At 32.1% G+C, this 20,724-nt stretch overlaps 1 protein-coding gene and 1 long non-coding RNA gene across 3 annotated transcripts in view; one reads left to right on the top strand and one right to left on the bottom strand.

The window, feature by feature from the left end:
- Positions 1-1,146: 1,146 nt before the first annotated feature.
- Positions 1,147-20,724, bottom strand: part of LOC123710178 (mucin-5AC) — a 73,094-nt gene continuing 53,516 nt past the window's right edge. For both annotated transcript variants that reach the window (XM_045661932.1, XM_045661933.1), the window contains exons 20-26: positions 11,654-11,891; positions 4,860-5,027; positions 4,438-4,539; positions 4,190-4,348; positions 3,096-4,076; positions 2,181-2,486; positions 1,147-1,922 (exon numbers count right to left, since the gene is read on the bottom strand). In XM_045661932.1, coding sequence (XP_045517888.1) covers positions 1,729-1,922; positions 2,181-2,486; positions 3,096-4,076; positions 4,190-4,348; positions 4,438-4,539; positions 4,860-5,027; positions 11,654-11,891 — 2,148 coding nt within the window. In that variant the 3' untranslated portion in view covers positions 1,147-1,728. The remainder of the gene's footprint in view (positions 1,923-2,180; positions 2,487-3,095; positions 4,077-4,189; positions 4,349-4,437; positions 4,540-4,859; positions 5,028-11,653; positions 11,892-20,724) is intronic.
- On the top strand, positions 11,769-19,513 carry LOC123710179. Its single transcript, XR_006753803.1, has 2 exons — positions 11,769-11,906; positions 19,354-19,513. It is a non-coding gene; the product is annotated as an uncharacterized LOC123710179 (long non-coding RNA).

The following is a 20,724-nucleotide window of genomic DNA, read 5'->3' as shown; positions in this document are numbered from 1 at the left end:
GTCTGTTACGTTTTTTTAAATAACCTGTACATAAAGGCACTATTTAACATTACGATTTAGCCTGATAAGTCTTATAAGATAAGAAGACTTATAAGTCATTTAAAACTAACCAAATGTACTAAATCAAACAACTGACACCAAACACAAGGAAGGCTGCTAAAAATAAGTATCGTAACTCATATTTATTATAACTTCCTAATTATAATAAATGGCGAAACATATTCATTAGGTATTTTAATACAAGGTATCTAAATTTTTTTTCCAGAATTATTTCTTTCTTCCGATCCTAGCTATTTAGGAAATACCTTTTTAGGAGCAAAGAGTATCTAGAGTGATGTCTCATAAGTTGCATCTTTTTTCAGTCGCTATGTCGCTACAACAGCGCTATTATGAGCGAAATTAAAAGCTGAAAAAGAAGCTCCTTGTTTCCCTACTCATTTATTCGTCTCTTTTTTTATGAGTGAGTCTAATATATCTTATTTCGCAGAAACACTTGAAGTATTTTAGATGCTCTCAGATTCTCTTCTAATTCATTTTAAGACGTCGTGTTAATTTTTATAGCACGCAAATTCTAATCCTGATTTGATTGAAAAACACAATTTATCCTCGGTTTCTTTTGCGGTGTTAATCTCATCATCAGACGTGAAGGTTTTTCAAGCGGTGTCTCACAATATAATTACTAGGCAAATGGAAAATTTCGTCGCCATTGAACTGTTCCAAGTCATCTTTTAATTACAAGGATACTAAATTGTAACGCTATGGTTGCATTTATTCGACGCTGAGATACACTTGTTCATTCATGTGATAAATATTCTGATACTACTGACACTTAATTTCGTTAATACTATGAGATCCTGTCATGTTTCGCTTCGGGATGATTGATGTCGAAGAATGGTACGAGATCCGGATTGAATTCCCTAATTAAGGGGAAGACACTTGACTAGTTCTTGTGTGCTATTTGGAATAGAGGCAACAATCACAAAGGGATGAAATCCTTAAAGCAGCAATTTACGTATATTTCTTTATCTCTAAATATTTCGTAAAACAAGGTGTAAGAAGAATAAAAATTTAAAAAAAAAATTTATTTGTCTAACTAAAAATATCTTAAATCTATATTTATTATATAATAGTTAAGGCACACTGAAATGTTTTCAATATTTCTTTAATTTTGATACGCTACGCATATATAGTGCTTATATAAAAATACAAAATGGCAGTGATAGTATGAAAAACAGTATATAATTAGGAAACATTTGAGTATTAAACTTTACTAAATATTTTGTAAATAGGATGACGTACATGAAAATCGTTGTAAATATTGTCACAGATAACTTTATCAGTCAATGACGTCACATATATCAAACTAGTTATACATTATAAATGTACATTTTAATAACAACGAGTATACTTGAGACCAATTTCACTTGGGTGGAAAATAATATTTACATATCACGTGACCTGCCTGATTTCTAACAAAAACCCAAAGAGTATAGAAAAAAAAATCTTATATCCGCGAATTTTGACGTTAAACAACTTTCTATTGGATCGTGAAATCAGGCCCATTTTCATTAGAACCTTAGGCATAAAGAATATTATTGTATTATTCTCTCAGGTAATGATATAATGCATAATCTTGTTGTTAATACAAAATTACTGATAGATTTTGCTATTCTTTATGTCTACGGCAATTAACTTTTACAAGATTTTTAAAGAAACCTATCAATTTGATTAAAGATCTTTCTCCTGACATCCCAAACCTGCAGACCAGTTACAAATGCCTCCAACAGGATCAAAGGAAAGCCCTTTGGGGCAAATGTATTCCCATCCCAGCACTGACCCACCACGTATTCGTGCACACGATATAAACTTCTTACAAGATGAGGGATGTGGGAAGTTTCCGATATCCAGACATTCTATGTTACCTGAAGAAACAAAATATATATTAATATCGTATTTTGTTGACGCGAGAACAACATAAATAAATTCCTTATTTCAACTTTATGGTGACAATACTCCCACTACTACTACTACTCCTACACTATGAAGGTACCATTCGGGTTTATATATGTGAAATGGTATGAAGGATGAATATATTTTTATAGTGGAAATAAAAAATATTTTGGTGATCAAAACTCAAATTAAAAGGAATTTAAATAAGAACTAAAATTCACGTTATTAACCTTTTCCATCTAAAATAACTTTGGTTTCCTTTTCATATTTAACTCCTATCTTCTCCTGATCATCATCGTAGTAATCAAATTCTAATTTCTTCGGCCCTGATGGTTTCACTATCTCTTTTTCGGACTCAATTTCCTTCTCGGGAATTTTTTCGAACGGCTTTCTAGTCGATCTTGGTTTAGGCGTTTCCGCGACTGGAGTTTTTAGTGTAGTTGATATTCTTCTATAGATTGTTTTTCTTCGTGGTGGCGATTTTTTAGGTGTTGTTGTTTGTGGTGTGGTTATGGGAGATAGGTATTGATACTCATCTGCAACAGAAAATATATACATAATATACACTCAGACGTCAAACAAGAATGAGGGAACAACTTAATAAGAAAGTATTGGAATGTTTAATTGATATAGGGAAGAAATTGCTTTTTTTAACGTAACAGTTCGGCAGGAACCTCATCTGATGTTAAGTGATAACGCTGCCCATGGACATTCACATTTCCAGGAGACTTGCAAGTGCGTTCCCAGGCTTTTAAAAATTGGTACGCGCTTTTCTTGAGGGACCCTAAGTCGAGTTTGGAAACACTTCGAAGCGTAGCTGGTTCCAAATAGTGATGTTGGGCGGCAAAACCTGCCTTAAGAAACGATCAGTTGTGGAACGAAGGACGTCGTGAGGATACAGATGATATTTTGTATTCTGTCTTGACATCCGATGATGAAACTCAGCTGGAAGTAGTAGTCCAAACAACTCTTCTGAACACTCTCCATGGTAAATGTAGTATAAGATGCAGAGAGACCCAACATCCCTACATAACGTATTTAGATACATAATAGCTTTGTTAAAATAAGAACATTCTAGAAATGAACTAAAAATTTATATGTAAGCTGTGTTAAATATATTTTTTATCTAATAATTATATACACACCATCATAGGCCTTAGTCACTGGCGACTCCAAAAGGTATTCTCTCGTAAAGTACGAGGGCTCCTGACTAGCACCTTCTGAACCTGAGACCGGAATCTTACCGCTAGACCCCAAGTATCTAGCTGTAGACGGTCCTAACCTTAAGGTCGAAGCTTCGAGACCAACATTCAGTAAACTTGGTGAAAAACCAGCTGGTCGCGAAAATTTCCTCGTCGACGGATACTCAGAAATGCTAGAAGCTGTCGGGTTAGTTGGCAATCGTGGTCTTGTTACCCTTGGCTCATAATCTGCCGCAGTATTAAATCTAGTTGTTTCTACTGGATTAACTGTCGATATTGGTCTAGATTTTGCTTCATAATCCACTGTCGATGAGAAGTCGTAGGTAAATCGCGATGTGGATTCTCCAGAGTTTTCTGTACCAATATTAAGTGATACACCGGATGGACGAATCGTATTTCGCGAAAATGGAGTAGAATCAGCAATTGGGTTAAATCGAGTTCTGTCATATCTTCCAGTTGAATCGAATAAGTTGACAGTCGTTCCTTCTGTTCTAGTATAAGGTGTTGATTCAAAACCATCGGGAATGGTGAATCTAACGCCTGGTCGTATAGTGTTTGTCGCAAATTGTGTGGTTTTATCAAACCTTCCTGTTGATTCACCTATAGTTGAATAAGGGCTTCTTGTAAAAGCATCTGTAGATGTATATGGGAGTCTAGTATCGTAGGTTGAAGCGGTGTCAGTTTTAAAGTAAGGTGTAGAGGTTTCAAAGCTTTGAGGAGAGTGGGTATGTGAATAATCCTCTGTGTTTTGAGTTTTAAATTCTTCGTTGTAAAAAGGACTGGTGTATTTGTAATCTACAATCGTTTGCGATGTTTTAGGCCTCTTGCTGGTTTTTGGTTCTTCATCATAATCTTGAATTACTGGAACGGGTGCGGCGATAAGTTGATGTGCTGCTAAAGCTACGGCGGTTTCTGCGCTATAATCTATAATAAAAAATATATTTTTAGTAAGACATAATATTAAACAAGCTTTCGACTAACAAACATACAATATAATCTCTATGGATTCTATAATTTTTTATGACATAAAGACGAACCTTCAGAAGTAACTAATCTCACTTCAGTAGTGGCTTCGATGTCCTCTCCACTAGACCGACCTTTCAGAGTCTCATCTAATTGATTTTGTTTAAAGGTTGCACTGTACTTCTTGCTTTGCCTTTCTTTCTTGTCATCGTTGGTAGCTGATGGATTTTGATCTGTAATTATCCCATATGAGTTGGTAGGTTTAATGTTTCATATGGATATTATTTAATAATAAAGTATATTTATTTTGTAAATCAATTACCTTGATTTACTGTGTCACTCTTAAGTTGAACGAGCGGTCTCCGTCTTTGTACATTGGCATTATTGGTGTTTCGTGGTTGAAGAGATGGATCTTCGAACGCATCTGTAAACAATGTAGATATATATTTTATGTATACACCAAGTATTTAAGGTAGTTTTGTAAATTAATATAAACTTATCCTACAGGAATCAGCTATTCTTTTGTGTATAAACTCTGACATTAAATAATGTAATAGTCAGGATACTCTGGATATCGAAATACTTTTTATTACCATTGTTTCCAAGGCGAAAATAATGTCATATAAGGATCCACACTTAGTCATGGTGGCTGACAAGAAGAATCCTTTGCAAGAAAGTGCCAGCTTCCCGGGGTACAATATTTGTTAGTATTTTTATTTTATAATAAATAAAAGCAGATCATACCAGTATCCCCAAGATCTTGTAATGACTCCTCACTTTCTAACATTTGAGTGGTAGCTTGCGTGGTGGTAGTGGTAGTGGTTGAACTTGGCCCGAAAGGCCGCCGTCTGCTGGCCACGCGGAATGGACGACGTGATGGTAATACTGACGAAACTGGTCTTGGAGTTGTGGCTAAAGAGCAAAATGAGGTTTAGAATATTGTTAACATTCAAAACGTGATACGATATTTTATCGTACATTAATGATTTTAAGGTAGGGGACGATACACCCAATGTGAAGAGATCCCATCTCGCCCATGGACGGCCAAAGGCGCAAAACGCTACAAGGCTCTTGAAATAATTTTCTCATTTCGAATACGCCAAAAGAAATCATTTTGGATATAGTTATATTTTATAATTAGCTATTTCAGTGTTTAATTTACTGAATTCATGGTTTATACGTCGTAATATTCAAGAAATTTAGCCCTTGAAATAGCCATTTGAATAAAAACAGATATATATAATTCAGTTTTTCCGTGTACTATATGTGTTACGTAAACGGATAATATACATTCTCCATTGTAAACCATCCTTGTATAGGAAGATGTTTTCACAATGGCCTGAACATTCACCAAAACAAAGGATTGTTCTCGGCTCTTCATGCGATAAATAACAGGAAGGGTTTACCAATTGTATTGTAATAAAAGTTTGATATAACTTGACGGATGTGTGTACGAGTATTCGTAAATTTGTGAATCGAAAAAAAAAATAGACGCTGTTAAGATTTCATTTGAACATTGACCAACTGCTGACACGGCTCACGTGTGTTCCAAATATTATTAGCTGAATAGTAAATTTGAATTATATTTTATTGGAATATTGGTCAATTGTGTTGTGTCAGATACTCCTGACATACAATACCTATAAAGATTAAACACACATTTCACAGTCCTAGCTAGCAAGCTCTCCAGTCGCAACAAGCCTATATGGGTGTTGGCTTCATTTTAATGAATTGCATTCGTTTCCTTGATCCATTTTATTTAGGTAAAAATCCTTCCGTGTCTGACATATGAGCGGACTAAGAAGAAAACTCCATTGATACACAGCCGACATTATTGTTATTCATACGACATCACGGTTGAGCGAATGCTAGTATTAACTGTAGTGAATATCGAATATAGAATATATGTTATTTAAATATTTCCATTGTTTTATCTCATACATAACCAAAAATTCACTCACTCTCAAACAAAAACCTCAACCTTCGTTCATAAAACAGGTGTTTTATATAGGTACAGGAGAAGAAAAAGAGGAATTAAAAGGGGGCCGTTTAAGTGCTTACGTAATACTGGAACGGCTCCAAGGTGTATAGACCAAATTAAAGAAACAGTAGGTATATGGCAGAGAGTGGCACATGCAGACAGGAATGGCGGGATTTAGAGGAGGCCTCTGCTAAAAAAGGGGACACACCTAAAAGACAATTGAAATATCTATCGGCATGGAAATGCTATTATTATTATATATAGGTAATAATAATAATGTAATATAATAAAGTAATGCTATTATTATTTCATCGTATTGCAATACGCACATATGCTAGGCGACAGGTTTAATGACATAATTATGAGAACAACCGTAGAGATTACAATCGTTAAAATCAAATAAAAAACAAAATTCAATGAAAGACGCGGTTTCATTACGATCATCGGTATTTACTTATGAGAAACTATTGGCATGAGAAATTGTATAGGCATTGTTATTGTGCAAATAATAATTTCATAAATACTATAGAGGTACTATAATGTCAATTTAGGTGTAATTTTAAATTAACAAGCGTCGCGTTCAAAATTCCTTTCAAATTGCCTGACAATTAGACAGAACTATCTGATTTATTTATAAATCAACATATATGCTTAAAATAATCAAGAAAATATGACTTTACAAATATCAATAATATTAGGACATAAAAGCTTCAAAATTAGCAAGGAAAAAATTATGAATATTTATATTGTATATCAATCATGGTTACTTATAGAAACTAAATCCAGCAAAAGTCTACGTTTATCATGCAAGATATTTGATTATTATAAAAAAAATCGATGGCGCTACAACCGTTTCTAGGTCTTGGTGTCAGATTTCTGTATCTGTTTCATGATCATTTGTTAAACTAATAGGCAAGTAGGCCTTCTGTGCCTGACGCACGCCGTCGACTTTTTGGGTCTAAGGCCGGTTTCCTCACGATGTTTTCCTTCAGCGTTCAAGCTAATGTTAAATGCACACATTGCGCACACAAGAAAGAAAATTCATTGGTGCACAGCCGGGGATCGAACTCACGACCACGGGGATAAGAGTCGCACGCTGAAGCCACTAGGCCAACACTGCTCTATTTCATTATTATAATTATAATCATTCTAGACATTTTATACTTCCACTTAACAATTATTAGCCTGGTGTTGATAAAGCAATGAGCAATTCTAGAGTATTTTTCCCAAACACAACCTAGATACTTGCTCTGGTTTTTCTCACATTGGTATTAGGAAATGGCGTGGAATAAATTGGAGCAAATTAATAAATCACGCACTGTATAGACCTAAAGTTGAATTACAACATTATGTGCAATCAAACTTGTTATCAATAGTGTTATGTGACGTTTCGTAGCGTGGGGAGATATTTTCGCGTCTCTTTCACTGATCTTTTATAGGTAAGAACATTGTGTCGAATGCTTGTGGGTAAATTCGTGACTTCTTTAAAAGTGAATTAGTTATGCTAACCAAATATACAATATAGTCTGTCTTGAATAGTTTTTTTAAAGACTGACACAGATATAAGTCCATTGACATCCAAACTCAAAGAAACCTATATTTTATTTATGTTTTATAATTGTATCTAAAAAAGATCCCCGGCTGTGCCAATAGTACCAATGGACTTTCTTTCTATGTGCGCATTTAACACTGAAGAAAAACATCGTGAGGAACGAATTTAGACACAACAAGTCGGCGGCGTGACTGATTTCCTACTTGCCTATTAGATTGATAAATAATCATCAAACAAACACAGAAATCTGAGCCCAGACCTAAAAAGGTCTAATTTTCTTTAATAACGGCAACTTGGCTACTTAATTAAATGTTTGATAATTATATTTATTATATAAAAACAATTACTTCTTAAACGCCATTATTAAAAACTGTGAACAAAGTTTACATAATCACGTGAGATAGAGCGGGCAATTAAAAGAATTCTAGAACATGTAAGAGTTCCGTTGACTTGTTAAAATCTGTCATAAACATTACATAACGTTGAAAGAAAGCGAAACACCTGACCGGCTACTTTCACTGTTTTTGCCTAGAGGCTAACTCAGTAGGGCGCGCTTTCCGAGTTCTTATTTCGTGTAATTCCACACACTATATCAAACCCTGTAATCTAGACTTTAAATATAGCTTTTATGTACCTGTCAGATGTCCTTGCATTCGTAGATTTAAAATGTTTTAATAATGGTATTTTTGACAGTTTTTGATAACCATTTCGTTAAATTGATTCTGAAAACCGTGTTTGAGGAGACTTTAATACCAAAGAGGATTTTGATGCTTACGAATATTGTTTTAAGTTGCTAGCCATAAAAGACAGACCTAAATCGGAATATGTTTGTCTCGCAATTTAAATTATACCATTCCTGTTATTAAATCTGACGAAATATTTATATGGTAACAACATAGTAAAACGACAAATTCTTTGCTTTAACATTGTGTCATACGTATAAACTGCCTACAGTCGACAGTCAATTATCAATATCTATATTCAATTTTGTAGATTGTCGGTGTCTGTATCTTGAAGATATTAATATATAATTTTATTGAACCAAAAAACTAAACTGAAAAAGTCTCAGAATTTTGCCTATATAGTAATTTCATAATTTATCCAAATAATAAGTCTATAGTACTCAAAAAGGATATCAATGATATAACGTCCGTTTAATAAGTTAAGACAGCCAAACAGACCAACGGAAAGCAGATTTTATAGAGAAAATGTCGCAAGAAACTTCGTTCGAAAATTTTGATGGTATTAAGAAATATAATATATATTTAGTTCTCGTTACGCAGTTGAAGTCGCATAAAGGTAAATTCAATTGATGGTGTGATAAATGCAATATTTTGAAATGATTGCTAAACGACAAATTAAACGATCTCTCGCGTGAGAACCTGCGACCCTCGTATTGCATGATAAAGTATCGTAGTAAAATTAATTAGTAAATCTATGTCGTTAAAATGGTATTAATAAACCATTACTATTTAATGATAAGAAAAATAAATATCTAAAGTCTTGTAGCATAAGTATATTTTAATCTCTATTAGAGAGCGGCGTATTGTAGACTATTCATAGGCCGCTTTTTTGCCTAGATCAATGTTCTAGCCATTCTGGAGCCAACAGGCATCACTAGAGACTATGACAAGCGGCCGTTGGGATGTCGTTGATCCCTTGGATGATGGGACGGGCTGCTACTTGTGTGGACACGTTAGCCCCGTCTCATCTCCCTTGGACAAGCAAAAAAGCTGAGCGCAGAACAGGCTGAAAATAATATACGGCTCTACTATTAGAGTCTATCTTCCAACTGCGATTTTTTTTCCTTTGGAGAAGAGACTCTTGGGCCGTGGGGTTCAAGTGCACAGCTAATTAAAGCTTTCCTCGCTCAACGAATAAGTATCGCAATTATGCGAGTTCTGCCAACGTTAAAGGTACACTACCACAGGGACCAAACTTTTTAAATTTGTTTTATTAAATTTTAATTATTACTTTGGTATTGGTTAAGAATATAGAAGAACATATAAGTGTGTTTTCAAGATAATCAAGGTAGTGAAGCAGTTTTTTAAACAGAATCGTAAATTGTTTAGGGCTACTTTCAGTCCGTAGTTTAATGTCTTTAAAACAAGCATTTGATTCTTATCGCTAACATAGGATCGATAACACAATTTTTCACCGGAAAAATAGTGTCTTGGAGGCTTTTAAAAATTTACCGGAAGCACAAAAATACATAAAGTTATTTGTAATAGGTTCAAGAAGGACTAAGTGCGACCACTAGCGCATCGATTCAAAGCGAGTCTAGTATACAAATAGTTTAATAAAGCAATCATAAAACAATCTCACTACATAACAGATATCGCCCAATCTAGCCATTGAATTTCCTATTACAAGGAAGTATATTTTTTTTATTTCAATAACACCATACTTTATGAACGACTGCGATAATTGAGATAGTCCCCAGCACATTTCTAATGAAGAAAAACATCGTTAATAAGAAGTGAAAAGGCAGAGGATGTGAAACTTGTGTGAAACAAAACTCGTTCTATTTGCATGTTACTTGATGACCTCTAGAGGTCGATCTGTACTTGATTTTTATAGGTCTCGGCACGTAGCTTGGTAACTAAGCATGCTCGGGAAAACGCACGTAATGTAAGTATATAAAATAATAACGTATACGTCCTGAGTACGTACCTCGGAAATCGTTGACATAATTCAATGAAACAAAGAAAGACGCAATTGTCTTTTAAAAAGGGGACAATTTATATTCGAACAATGGGGAAGGTTCGGACGTTAATATTACGTATTCTTTGTTTTTAAGTATAATATTGTATCTAATAGTTCGCAACACACACAAATCTCTTACGAAAATATTATCGGGGAAGTAATTACTATGATTTGCAAATGTCAAGACAATTTTTTCGTTTGATTTAATTTGCTTTGGTTCTGATATAATATTCACGATGCATTTGAACACATAAAACTTCATCAAAACATGTCCAGCCTAGGAACAAAATATTTTCAGCTTAGGAGTTTCATTACGATCATATGCACATAAGATTTATATATATGCCAGAAAAAAAACCCTAATTACCGACTGCAGTGCCCTCTGCCGGGCCGATTAGTGAATCTCAACCATCCATGGCGCCATCCAAACGCATACGAAAAAAAATCATGTAACGGTTCAGCCGTTTAAGAGGAGTTCAGTGATATACACACGTACAGTTGAATTATATATATAAAGATAAATCCATTACGAACACTGCAAAAAACAATTTATTCTAGACAACCCACTCATAGTAAGAGCATGATACAAATACGTAAAAATAAATGATTTATCAAACAAGTCGAGTCGAAGTCAAGTAGAAATACAGAACAAAAATTATTCAATTGAAAAAATTTTGTGACATGAAAAAGTAGTATGTGATAATTGTAGTGTTTACAAATAAGGCGAGAGGTCACCCCAAGTAAATACTGCCACGGTCAAAAGGATTTTGTTTCATGTAATATAATCCAATGCCACCTATTCACCTAGTTTTATTTATTTTCGTAGTGCTACGGAGGGTTCTACGAGAATTCCTGTAGGATGTCTCATTACGTGTATATTTAAATTATATGTTAAAAATTTGGCATATTAAAAGTATTAGTGGAATTAATTTTTATTAATTTTTAATTATGTTTATGTTACTATATAAGTTAAGAAAATTGTAAATACTGTATATTTGATTGTTATGATTACAAATAAACATTAAATGCATATCCTAGCTTGAATAACGGAATTTATAAGTTGGTTATTAAAACTGAGTCATTAAGCAATGACTCAGCCGTCCTTTGTCGTTAGATTGGCATACTTTTAATATTTACAAGGGCCTACACAATACATTTATAGGAAAATTTGAATTGCGTCGTAGCGTACATTCTACCAATTAAGTACATACACTACCGTCACGGGATATTAGCACTTACTATATTGTTATAAGATAGTTTTATCTTTGTACTAAATTGTGAATGTAAAACCGGACTTACAGTTTGCCCCACCAAGCCGCCGGCGCAAGAACGTTCGTTCAGGCTTCTCATTTCGCGTCAATGGCTGCTCGGATGATGACTTTTCCTTTGTATCTTTTTCCGTTTTTCGGTTCTTGAATTTGTTGTTGCCGCGCCTCATGGGTCTTGTGGTTGTTTCGATATCTGTGGTAGTTTCTGTCTGTGGTCCGATTGTGGTGGGTCTCGTACGACGCGGGAATGGTCGGCGTTCCTTTACACTCTGTTGACAAACATGGTAAGTTTAATATTACATTATATTTACAGTTTATAGTTTCTAACAAATAAATAATAAGTAAAATTGGTTTGTTTGTAGTAAGAACTGTAGCTGTATTAACAACATTATGATTAAACAAAATAAAATCTACATAAACATTAATACAATATATAAACTAGAGAACAGACTAATTAAAATTTAATCATTTTTTTTAATATGTAACTCCACACAAATCATATATCAATATGCCTTTGGGAAGGAAATGGCTTCTTCAACATCGTTTTACGATACTGATACTCTTAAATAAATTTAATTTAACTACTCGAATGTTCATAGCTTTAAAACATTGTAGGTTAGGCTCTAGCATGTCTTAAAACGGATGTATTACAAAGGTTCCTCATAATAAAGCAGTAAAACCAGATATTTTCACATTTTAGAGCAGAATTATGAGAATTGTTGTTATTTTGAAACCTGTCTAACAAGCACATTACAAGTGTCAAATTAAATTACTCGAAGGTATTTTAATTAATGTTGACTTTGATGTATTTATATTGTAATTAGTATATATTATGTAACAATGGTATAGACAACTAAACCGCGTTAATATAGAATACGCGTTTTAAAATCTATTACAATAAACAATAGATAAGGGATAGTAATCTTGTTATAATTTAACCGTAACCAATTAGATAACTAGTCAGGCAGGCACATGAGATTGACAAACGATCAAACAGATACAAATAACTAGCCTAAAAAAGGTTGTAGCGCCACTAATAAAAATAAACCTATCAGCCTAGCTCTGTGCTTACAAACGAAATATTGTTTTCTTAGTTATACACGATTTTAGGATTTCACACCCTAAGCTAGTAAACTATGAATGGTTGAACATTTAATATTTATGTAAAACATTTTTTTAAATATTTTCACGTATTAGTCTGGCTCACTTTGATAGTTAGGTCCCACAAACCCTTTTTAATGAGATAATAATCTCATCCTATATGCATTTACCTAGCAACTGAACTATAGAAGCGATTACATATATCCGGTAGATTTATGTAAATGTGGAGTCAAGAAATATCTCAGTTTCATGACGTAATGCCTCTCTCATCATTTACATAATTTTAACGAATATATTGTTGGGTTAATGAGCGTGTCATTTTGCACTTTTGTTTTTAATTTAAAATAGTTTCTTTTGAAAGTAGTATATAATTTCTTTTTGGCTATCTAGATTTTTGAACAAACAATAGTGGGGACTATATTTAGAAAATAAGTAACTTTATCTAAGCACTTTGTGTAATGAGAGTGATATCCGTATATGTTTTTGCATATTATAATGACTTTAATGAATAGCAAAACTATGTTAAATAAAATCAAATGTTTTTAAACTGAACACTTTATAATATGCGTGTCTTTGCAATAACACATACGCGTTCATAAGAAATGAATTCAAATATTTTTTATATTTATGCCACATTTTGGATCCATAAACATGATTTACATGTTTAAAATTTACATAAATACGAAGTGATGCATCTACATTCCATCACACATTCTTATAAATATTTACGTTTGTTGTAACAATTTCAGATATAGAAAACAAATTTATAATTCTCTTGATTTTTTTTTTGTATTTCGAGCTTGTTTATTGCTCAGATCATTAACGACTTGCATTTTATTTAAAAAAATGTTTAGCTCCTAGTAGCTTGGCTCGACTTTACCAGGCTGTGAGCAAGGCAATATTGGTTTTTTTTTTTTTCATATTTCGGAAATAAAAGTATATTTTATAATTGTAAAAGACTTTTTGCCGATTTGTAGTCGCGTTTATTTTATTTATCGTTTGAGTTCATTCGTTACAAACATGAATTAATCTGATCTTATATTTCTTGTCTCTTCTACATCGAGATTTGTCTACCGTTCAAACCAGGACCACTGAATACCAATAATGTCTATTACTGGTTCCATATCAATAAACTGTGGCCGCTTCAAACTCAATCAGAAGATCTGTTGCAACTGTTATATGGTCATTAACCCTGGATAAATCGGTCAGTTGACCACGAGACACATTCTAAGCTAATTATGCTGTATGTAGCTTGAAATTGTGGTGAATTGCTCTTGTGAAACAGCTACCATTCATTACCTATATACGCTCGACGCGAAAAATTATACGTAATTTAATATTTGCTAACAATATAACATGTTTTTATTAGGTTTTCACGGTATATGAACAATGAAAAGTATAGAATTCTGTCTTAAGGAAATATATTTGAGAAAACAAATATATGTGGTATAAATTACTATAGCTATAAGGTTTTTTATGAAATCTATTTTTTGTATTAGCCTATATTTACAAAGCTAATTCAAATATAAGTTTTATACAACGTGACATATCGGATGTTACTTATAAATAACTAATTTAGAAGATTTGATAGCAATTGGTCAGACAAATCCATTACTCCTAGTAATCTTTGTGATTATGGTATAACCTACTCCTAAAAACAGCAAAGCAAAGCAAGCAAGCAAACCAGATAGCGTGTGATAAAATTAATTCCATCTGAAGAATAGCTAGAGATGTAATATGCCATTTTTATTTAGTTAAATTACGTTTAAAAATAAGGGCAAGATTCTGAGTCGACAATAAGCACGAACTATGACCCCTGTCAAATCCATCACGTTTATGACATAACTGACAATTGACTCTGTATCCTACGTTTTACCCTAAGTTTACATTATTTGTTCCGTAGTATCCGTCAAACGCAAATAGACGTAAGCGTTGCATAACGCTTTGATTGTTATTGGTTTCAATAACAAAACGTGGGCTGGACCACTGTACGAAAATTGGCAAGGTTTTTTTATTTCAATTTAGTTCCAATGAACCCCGTTGAATCCGGGTTTGATAAAACAAGCAAGTGCATTGCCGGACTTTTAAGAATTGGTACGCTCTTTTCTTGAAGGACCCTAAGACGAAATTGTTACGAAATACAGTGGACTGCTAGTTTGAATACTGTTTAATTCATTTGTAGACAAAGTAGACACAATCCCTGTTATTATTTTAATCATTATCATTCTTTATAACTGAAGTAGATTTTCATATTTTTCATTAATCGGTACAATTAATAAATCTTTATTTGAATGAGTCGGAATATGTGTAAAATATGTGTATTTCGTACAGGAATTCAAAACAATAACGGAATATTTTGACCACTATTTAGATTTTAGTTTGTATTTCTACGATTAATAACCACAAATAAATAAATGAGAACTTGCTTAAGCAGAGTTTAGTTTTTGTGCGTATGTTTACCATATAAGAATAACTTCGTTATAATGGAATTGTGTGGGTGTAAGATGATACCTCATAATTAGTAACGCCTACAGTTTCAACCTACATAGTATATTGCCAAAAGTCCAATAAATTATTAATACTGCTTAGAAGTCAAGGATTATTATTTGGCTTCTATTTTGAACTAGAAGTATTACGCATATAATTAGTAGTCAACACTTAAAGTTTCTAATTATTAAAATGTCTGCATTATTTTTACTTTAACAAATTTTGTCACACTAATATTGAAGTAGAATAGATACTTCCCATTTAAATATTACATATAAATATAGCCGTCTATTTTATTTAGCTTCTTGAGGACCAAGATAATAATTTTTAATTCTTTTATATTTGTCTTCAAAAAGTCTATGGGGTGAGTTTGTTATTATTTTATATTTTTACTAGTGAAACTCTATAAAAAAACCAAAAGCCAGTGGCTCTACGTAGGTCACCAGTTAAAGGCTTTGTAGGAATGCTGCCTCAAGGTGATCTGGCCGCTTCGTACTTGTAACTAGTATTGTATGGAAACAAAATTAATGATCTGCACAGGCAACAACATATATTCAGACAGATGCAAAACCAGAATTTGAGGTTTTTGATTATGTAGTAATATGTAGTTTTTAAAAACAAATTACAGGTTTGAATTGCGCACTAAAAGCATGTTTACTAGATATATCTAGAATGACAATCAAGGCAAAACTACGTGACACGACTATTTAGTCTTGAATCATTTCAAGTAAAGGTTAGAATCTACGCAGAATTGCAATATGTTGATTATTGCATAAGTGTAGTGTTCATGGAGTTAGTAAATTACCTTATTTTTTTATAATGAGGTGTAATTGGATTGGAATAATAAAAAACAAAAAACTATCAATTGAATGCAATTATTTTTTTTACTACGCAAGATAAAATATTATTCTTGTATTACGATCTTTATTTTTTTTATCAAAAATTTAAAAAAATAACATAGTGTTCGTATCAATTGGAAGTATCTAATAATACTAAGCCTAATAAAAGTACTTAGTTATTGTATTTTCTTTACCAATTATCGCAGTATAGTCTTACAAGCACTCCACTTAGTTCTAGTGGTCAGTAATGCCCTGTTTAGTTTAGTTATAAAGATTCATTAAATTATAAAGTACATATGAAAGAGATATTTTACTATTCAAACAATTATATAGTATTTTATTCGCGATATAAAGCCAAACCCTAATCCTAAGGCAATTTAAATAAACTGGCCCATGTATGTCGACACGCGGCCCAGCCTTGACTCGGTTTGGAAATTAGCATTATTGGCTCCTTGAATGACTGTTACTCACTGAACGTCACCTTCGGATGGACTTATTTGATAACAAGTGTTTGATTTGAACAGACTATTTGAATTAAAAGACTTCTCAGATCAACAACAACACAAAGACTCAGTTTTGTATGACGCAGCCCGGACACTATTTCACCCTTGAATTGTTTAAGCTGTCGCGGAATGTGTTTAAAAGGAAAGAAATATCCATAGCCCTAAACACACAACCTAGTTAGGTATACTAAGTGTTAATCTATTTTTTTAAGTTTCCGTAAAGTTTTGACCCTTATTGTATATATTACCTATCCCATCATTATATTTTTTGAATAATTGTATTCTGTTACATACAATTCAAGTTTGTACCACATAAATAAATAAAGAAGTATCTAATAAGCAAAACATAGTTTCTGGTAGTTTGACTAAACATCTAAAATTTACTATTTATAATAATCAAATCTCTGCGCTTTAAAGATTTGGTATCAACTCTATGATTAATATATACCAAGTTTTATTTAGCCTAGTTTATAAAAAAAAACTAAATATTCAAATGAGTAAAAAACGTAGTGTTTTGTTATCTTGATGACTATTTAATAAAGATTACATAATAACGTATTATTTCTAATAGAAGGCTCACATTAAGAAATTAATTTCAAGCTAATATTAAACAGCATACACGGCTAGTTACGATATATATTTGTATTGATCTTAACTGTTTTGCATAACCCGAATACCGGCGTTTTGTAATACTATGGTGGGATTTCACTCAAAGAATTTTTTTAGATACGTGCTAGCTTGATTCGTGATTTTCACGTTATACGATTTTTGGTTTATTAGCTCTCTAAAACATACTCGATATTCCGCGTCACCTATGTATACAAAATATGTATTACAAAACGCTTTGTAAAATTGCTTTTAAAAACGTTTGCAATTTTTTTATCGATCAAAATGATACAAAGATATTTTTTAATAACCAGCAATTAGCACATAAAAACAATTAATATTGTACTGTACGTTTATGTTTGAAGCGTTGAATTTTCTACATTCCGATTCAAGTTCCATTTATATTTTTATAGACGAACTAAGAGGCATAAAGCTCACTTAAAGTCTTTATATATAAAAACACGGCCCATATTTTGTTTATATAAACTATATTAACAATTCCCGTAATGCATGTTCCATACACGGAGCGGCTTTATTCATACTTATGTATATATATACATACACATATATATATATGTACAGGAGCACTTGTTTCATTAACAACTTTTCTCAGTAAGTAAAAAGTTGATTGTGATTACGTCCTGCCCTGAAGTGTAATTTTGCGATAACGATTATTAAAATAATATTTTTAAAACATATCTCCATACAAGCTATATCAAGTACGCGTTTTTATTCCTACATTAGAATTTACTAATAAATTAACATATAAATTGGTCATTCAAGCCACATTTAGCAACACGGCAATTTATAAACATTTTTTATTGTAACTTTGGAATTTTAAATGACTCTGATGTCATTTGCTAGTACCTTGTTAAGGTTTTACATAACTTTTATAATTGACTATCTGACTGTAAAATTGATATTGTATTTCGAGAATATCAAAATTATTAAAAGACTTAAAATAACAAGAATTATTATTAAATTATGTCCAATAAAATGCGACAATTTACTTTTAGACTAGTTTTAAATTGTAAAGGAAATTTAGTTCAAACTACTTTCACAATAATTCACGCGAAATAGTTTATCACGCGATTTATAATATAAAAATACAAACATTTATTACGAATTAGATAAATATTATACAACTACAGGTTACGGAGAAAGTTGTTTTCACTCGGATGCTGCGCGGTTTTTAGAGTGGTTATCCATCAATGGAGTGAAACCGAATGCGCACGAGAAACTTGGATTTCGATTAAGCTGAATTATGAGAGATTAATGATTTATCCCAGATAGTGCACTTCTCGACTTTATCTTAGGTAGACATTTAGCAACTATAGCATTTTAATATATACGCTTTATATATCTGGTTATGCACGCCCCTCTCACTTTGAAATCGATTTTCTGTAGTTTTTTGTTATATTTACGTGTTTGGTATGTTCGACTATAAATGCTTGTTACATAACTTATTGTAGATTATTTTTCTTGTATCAATGTATAAATGCCGAGCGTTGGCAAGCTTTTATAAATAAAATAAATATATATGTATATATATTCCCAATTACGCAAATGGCAATTATTTAAAATTAAACTAAACAGTTATGTACTTTTCATTATCAGACTATAATATTATGCACTAAATTTACATACGTCACTATAATATTTTTGAAGTTATACTTCTTTTGGCGAGTAAGGGAATAATGATGAGAGTTTTTACGATGCGCGCGCACACCAGGCGACACCCTAAAGTTCGCAAAGACAAAATTTTAAAATAAAAAATTACCATGTTTTTAATTATTTAGAAATATATGTTTTTGTGATATTTAAATAAACTTTATTTAACTATAATGCGTTATAATAAAACCTTCAATGTATTAAATATCTTTTTTTCTATTTTCAGTGTCGTTTTTTCTAACGTAGAATAAGGCGAAAGATAAAAAAATATATCTTGTTACCCCAAAGAAGTATAACTTCCAACGCGTGTACATAAGTACACACACATGTATTTGTATGGAAATAATAATATATTAATAATATAAAACACTAGCGGAGTTTAATCTGCTGTACCACAGTACAGATCACAATCTGCCGAAATTTTAAATGGACCCAATAGAACAATATTTCTGAATTGTAACTTAAACGTTACATATACAAAGTTTATCAAACAAAACAATTAATAGAACTTTTCTTTGTTTCAGAAGTCGGACTATTGCAGACTCCTTGCTTATACGAACGAGAAAATCGTTAAATAAATCCACAACCTGGACAGTGGATACATTCTTATCATTGTGGATTTTCATGAATCATATATCAGATAAAGACGTCAATATTTAAATTGTATAATAAACTGAGCATACATTTGTGTTTTATTTTTAAACCCACGAACTTACCTCTAATTTTTGTGTGTGTGTGTGTGACTTTAATAAGATCCGAAGAAAGCGATGAATTGGATGAAGCTATTTATTATATTAAATATATTTAATTGAGATTATTTTTGCTCATATTACAAATCTGAAGAATTTGTTTGTTATACTATGTATTCGACTGACTATAATTGAGATATGCTAAATAACATGGTGATAACCAAATTGACATAGATGACACCAATTTATAAAATATTATAATTTCTCATAAAGAGAACTGAAGTTTTAAACCAGCTTCAAATAAGTAAATAAATAGCGTGCGTTGGAATTAAAATCTAATTGTAAATTTGGGTGTAAATTATCGTTGCATTCTTTCAAAATGCACATGTGTTGTTGTACATGAGCATTTATGATTAGAATGAATCTTTATGAGTTTTGGTGATTTTGTAAGCGAATTAAAGTTGATAATTATTTGTTACACAATCGTCAAAAACGAAAGAACATCATAATGATTTCAATAAAGTACATTCTGATGTTGTATGCAAAGATTATACCAGGAATGTTTGAATCACTGCTAAGGCATTATTTAGTATCTCAAACATAATGGCTCATGGCTCAGCTTCAATAATCATTTGTGTTTATCCTTCTAGCAGCAGACATACATACGTGACATAGCAGAGAAAGACAAACCATTCAATAGATCTTCCTTTTAGATTAATAAACTGCTGATTAAATTAAAGAAAAATATTTAATCTATGGGTTATATATATTTTATTTAGGTTAATTATTATTAATAAATAAAAGCCTATTGCCTAAATACTGTCTATATTACCATTTAATAATTAAGTCTTGCTAAAGATTAAATGTTCAGGAATTACTGGGTGGAATTGTTTTTTTTTATGTTTGTTAAGCACACAAAAAGGTCAAATAAACGCGGGTCTAACGAAGCGCTGCTCGAAAGAATATAAGGGCGCAAACGTATAGCATATCATGTAAGAAAAGTTTGTGAACTTAGGCATGTTAACCCAGAAAATTAAGCTTAATTAACCTCTAACAAAATATGAGTTTAAGACATTAAACGTAATCGTAATCGATCGTGTTCGAAATTTAAAATGACAAATCGTAAAATGTTATAATTAAATATTCAAAAATATACGTCTTATATAGTTAATATGGTCAGTATCAAATTGTTTATGTCATCGCCGT

Source organism: Pieris brassicae, chromosome 5, assembly GCF_905147105.1.
Source record: "Pieris brassicae chromosome 5, ilPieBrab1.1, whole genome shotgun sequence".
NCBI classification, from domain to species: domain Eukaryota; kingdom Metazoa; phylum Arthropoda; class Insecta; order Lepidoptera; family Pieridae; genus Pieris; species Pieris brassicae.
The sequence above is the reverse complement of the archived record's forward strand: the minus strand, read 5'-3'. Positions and strand labels throughout refer to the sequence as shown.